The sequence below is a fragment of the Kogia breviceps genome, chromosome 14 (genome assembly GCF_026419965.1).
Source record: "Kogia breviceps isolate mKogBre1 chromosome 14, mKogBre1 haplotype 1, whole genome shotgun sequence".
NCBI lineage: Eukaryota > Metazoa > Chordata > Mammalia > Artiodactyla > Physeteridae > Kogia > Kogia breviceps.
In genome coordinates, this window is record NC_081323.1 from 52,889,151 (window position 1) to 52,894,015 (window position 4,865).

Sequence of the window (4,865 nt, forward strand, 5' to 3'; positions counted from 1 at the left end):
CATGTTATAGATTTTTTAGTGTACTGGTTGTATCCCCTTTTCAAGGGGATGTTCTGAGTTGTCCTTACCAATTCATCATTTGATATATGGAGTGTTCAACCTCTGGTTAAAGAACAATGAGTCAGAAAACTGGCAATGAGATTTATTAGACTGAGATCTAGGAACAAGAAGGGAGAGGACGTGGACCTCTTCACCTCACTTTATTGGAATAGGTTGAGAAATAAACTAACAGAAAATTGTGCTTGATTTATGTAAACTCTTTGTTGGAGTTTGTATAATTCTGTTCATCTTCATAATACTCTTGTGGAAAAGTAAATGCATATGTCACTGGCTTTGGACGAGGTGGTCTGGTAATTTTTTTACGTGCTTCCAGTTCCATGATATTGAGGCAACAATATCTCCCATTTTCACATAGTACTTCACGTATTTCTGTTGTTTTGCATATTTTCCTGCAGAATCCTCGTATGTATTCACCCCAGCATTTCTTAAGTTGTTCGGTTACTGTGCACATAAAGAACAATAGGCCAAGGTCAGTGTTTGAAACAAAAGGCAACTTTAGTCATAGGGAAGACAGAGAATATTTGTATGGATAAGGTATATGGGAGACCCACAGAACATATACCAGTAATATTCCACAGAGGAGTCTCCAGGAGGGTGAACTTCAGTGTTTATGTCTAACTGATCACTCATATTTTATTCCTCTAAGGTTTTGGGCTTCCATCCTACATCTGATGGACTTCACCAAGAGCAACAGATCTTATCTGGAAAAATAAAGGAGCTGAATCCTTGATTTCAGGCTATGGAACTATGCTCCATCTGAGAACCTCAGAAAATCTGCCTCTATTTGAATGCTTCCAGAGTACTACTTCCCTATCAATGCTCAGAATACAATAATTTGTTACTAGGTATTTATGCTGAATCAGACTCTGCTCTTGGGTTCATACTTGCTACCATGGTCAAGAATGACTTTTTTTTTTGGTCCAGTCAGATATTTTTCCCCTCAACTTTCTTCCTCCCCCATTACTTCTCAGTATTGTACATTTTTGTCAATGCATATCTTCCTTTGGCTTCTATGTCATCACAACAATCTTGGGGTTGTTTTTATCCCTCTATGACCCCTCATTCTCTTTCTATCTCCAGAGGAAAGAATTTCTCCAGACCTTTGCTCACCTTGATATGTCTACTTTAGTGATCCTAAATATTTTCAATAATCTAAGAGTTTAGGATGTTCACATTTTGGCTTCGGGGCTTGTACCATCCTCTGGAATAAACCCCAGAGGATGAGACTGAGAACAACACCAGGTTCTAGAGATTCCTTTGATTCTTAGGAGTTTAAGGGACTACAGATAGACCATTATTATTCCTATAATAAGGGACAAATACAAGGGATCTGATTTTGAAAGAGGAAAGGAAGTTAATTTTAAAGTTTTTAGTATGTGCCAAGCCCTGTGCTAGATGTTTTACACGTTTTTGTCATTTAATAAATCCCCTATGAGCCAGGTGTCATTATCTCCACAAATGAGGAAATTAAGACTCAGCCAGTCTTCACCTTTTATCCAAAGTCGATAAACTAGTAGATGTTGAAGGCATGTTTCTAAAACCTGAATCCAAAGTTTGTTCTCCTTCCACTATTCACACACTGTAGTAAAATAGATTAAAATATATCTACAGTATGAGATTGGAAGAAAATATGGCTGGGTGCCAGAGTAAAAACTGTATCCAAAGAAATAAGGGCATCCCCAGATATTGGTCTTATGTCTTACTGTAGTGAGTCCTTCTCAAAGGAAATTATGACCTATTTCAGCTCTATGAATACTCCTTTTTTAAGAACAGTAGCATAGTAGAAGGGCTCAGGAAGAGGGAATTTCTGATAACATTGGATAGACTGCAGCCATCCTTAGGGCCCTATCTCTTCCTACTGTGAATTTTAAAATTCCCTTGGGTTCTTGAAAGTACTCCATCCATTGTTGATTTGAGTGAGCCCCTGGAAGGCAGCTATGCTCACCACTATAAAACCAACGTGGTTTGAGTCAGCCCCTGGAAATCTCTGGATTACCTGTGAACTTCTGTAACAGCAGAATTGCAATGATCAGGAGGAGCCTCATGGCCAGGCTTCCAAGAGGAGGTGACAGCCAATGCTCTTGGTCCACTATGTCATCTTCCTCAGAGACTTAGATTCTTATGCACTGAACCAGAACAGATGCTATGATACGAAGAGTGCCCCTAAGCTTCTGAACTGTGGACTTTTTATCATGTGGGCAGGCACAGGAAATTTGTTTACCCACTTTACCCACACATGGAATTCAGAGACACAGTGTGTTCCATCCCATCACACCTGATGACATTCTGTAGGCTGTAGACTGCTGATGAGAAAACTCTGTGCTTTCTCTACTTTGGCTGTCTGCCCAGATAGACCAAGGTAGACATGTACTCACTTCTAGGAATGAATAAGGAAATAGAATAAATGAAGCTTATTCCATTGACTACATTCAACTAAGTCTAGGTCTCTAGGTATTGTGTCTATCACTTCAGCCAGTCCAAATGGTAGCCGATTTTTATCCTTATATCCTAGCTAAATTTACAGACAAGCAATATACAATGATGGAGGACTAAAAGGATGACTACAATAAAATTTTCATTTAGAAATAGCAAAACCGGGAGAAAATACAGAGATAACATAGCATAAAGCATCATCCTGATGGACCAAAACAGCAATGGTTTATTTCCTGCCAGTGTAGAGAATTCTTTAGTTTGTATCTTTCTGGTCTGCTCTCTGGGAAGATTTCCTTGTCCATTGATCTCAGTGGACATATCTTGGAGGAGGTTGGGAGAAAATTCTTCTGGGGATTGTTCTACTTTGACAACACATTTCTTATTAATGCAGGTTTAGGAAACTATGTGAATGATTTTGTTACTCAGGCTTTGATTTCTATGGCATTATACCCCCTTTGAAAGATTATCAGAAGATTAATAGACTTTCCTTTGAATTGCTTTCAGTCATTTTCATGTCTAAGACCAATCCAGAAATCTGTTTGAATCAAGGCAGTTCATTTTAGATCCAAACCAGGACACTAATATCATCTATGGAATAAGCTTTTGGAGATTATACTTCTCTATCACCTTAATTTAACAACCTCTCACTCTGGCTCTGGCTGTGAGCAGTTCAATACAATAGCCTCTGGACAGTGTAGATGAACTAGTTGAGATTGATTACCATAAATATACATAGTATCAATGTATTTTTTGTGTAATGCCACCAGCAACACTTGTCTATCTAAATACAGAAATGTACACAACAGATAGGTCAATACAGGTTTGCGGTGTGCCCAAGGACTTAAATGACTAAAAGAAGAGGAACAAAAGAGTTCTAGTTATTGAAGTAAATCATGGACTCTATTCTAGATAGGATGAGAAATACAGTAGGGCTGAAAAATTGATCTTTGAGTTTTGAAGATGAAAGAGTTTATTTATATTAACAAAATGTATTGCTTCTACAATGAGGAGAACATTCTATATCTAACCTGCACTGTCTTCTTCACCAACTCTTTGATTAGAAAACCCACAGATAATGTTAAAAGAACAACTTAGAAAAAATTGTGTCTCTTTACTCCCACTTCAGTAATGTGTGTGTGCTTGCATGTGTGCATGTATATGTCTATGTGTATGTCTATTCTATCCCCTGCTGCCAGAGAGTCTATGAGCCTGGAAAATCTCCTAGATTGATCCCATAAAGTAGGGAGTAGGTGTTCCCATGAGTAAGATGGATGAATAAAGAACATGATGTTTCTTAATGAGGAAGAAATCACTAATCAGTACTTATTGCTAAATCTAAGAACCTCAAAGTCCACCGGGAGTTTTAAAAGTACAGATTGTTTTAGTATACTACTTATAAAAGGATGTAAGTGAGATAAATTTCTGGATAACTCACCCACCAGGCTCTATTGAGTTGAGGAGTTGAGAGCAAATTATTTGATTATTTAAGTGGGTCAGCCAGGAAGCATGTTTATTTGAAAGATTTTTGTTTTATTTTCCTTTTTATGTCAACTAAAAACAGTATTTAAAAATAGTTTTATCATGTAACTTGTACACTATTAACAAGAATCTGGAAATACAAAACAAAAGAGAAGAGAGAAAATAACGAGTAGCCTTACTACTATCTAAAGAAAACATCTGGGAACACGTTGTATAGTATTCTAAATTTTTTCTTTAGTTGAATTAAAATTGCTTTATTGTTTATCCCAGATATCAGCTTATGGGATTTTCCTGATTAATAGGAAAGTTGTAGTAAAACTGTCTCAAACTTCCACAAATTGCATGACTTTTGAAAGCCTAGGGTCTTTCAGACCTTTGCTACTTCCAGAGATGTTTACATTGTCAGGGATACACTGGCCTTCAGAATTCTCTGTCTTCATATGTTAACTCTGATTTGCACAATATCTACCCTCCCTGATGCAAAACTCTTCTTTAACTTCTAACAAAAATAAAATTATGTACTAATTTGGAATTTAGCAGAATTTAACAAGACTTTGGGTAGCAGGGCTACTGAGAAGGTGATTACTTGTCAGTAACACAAGTAACTTTCAATAGGACCAGAAGACATCATTGAACTATTTTTTTAACCTGACAGCTTTATTGTTATTTTTTAATTAAAAAATTTTATGAAGCTCTTCCTTCCTTCCTTCCTTCCTTCCTTCCTTCCTTCCTTCCTTCCTTCCTTCCTTCCTTCCTCCTTCCTTCCTTCCTTCCTCCTCCCTCCCTCTTTCTTTCTTCTTTCCTTCCTTCCTTCCTTCCTTCCTTCCTTCCTTTCTTCCTTCCTTTCTTCCTTTCTTCCTTCCTTCCTTTCTTTCTTTCTTTCTTTCTTTCTT

The 4,865-nt window shown here is 37.3% G+C and overlaps 1 protein-coding gene across 1 annotated transcript; it reads right to left on the reverse strand.

The window, feature by feature from the left end:
• Positions 1-247: 247 nt before the first annotated feature.
• DEFB127 (defensin beta 127) lies at positions 248-2,105 on the reverse strand. Its single transcript, XM_059038828.1, has 2 exons — positions 2,057-2,105; positions 248-501 (listed from the first exon to the last, which is right to left on the reverse strand). The coding sequence occupies exons 1-2, from the start codon at positions 2,103-2,105 to the stop codon at positions 248-250; spliced, it is 303 nt and encodes a 100-aa protein (XP_058894811.1).
• Positions 2,106-4,865: the final 2,760 nt, after the last annotated feature.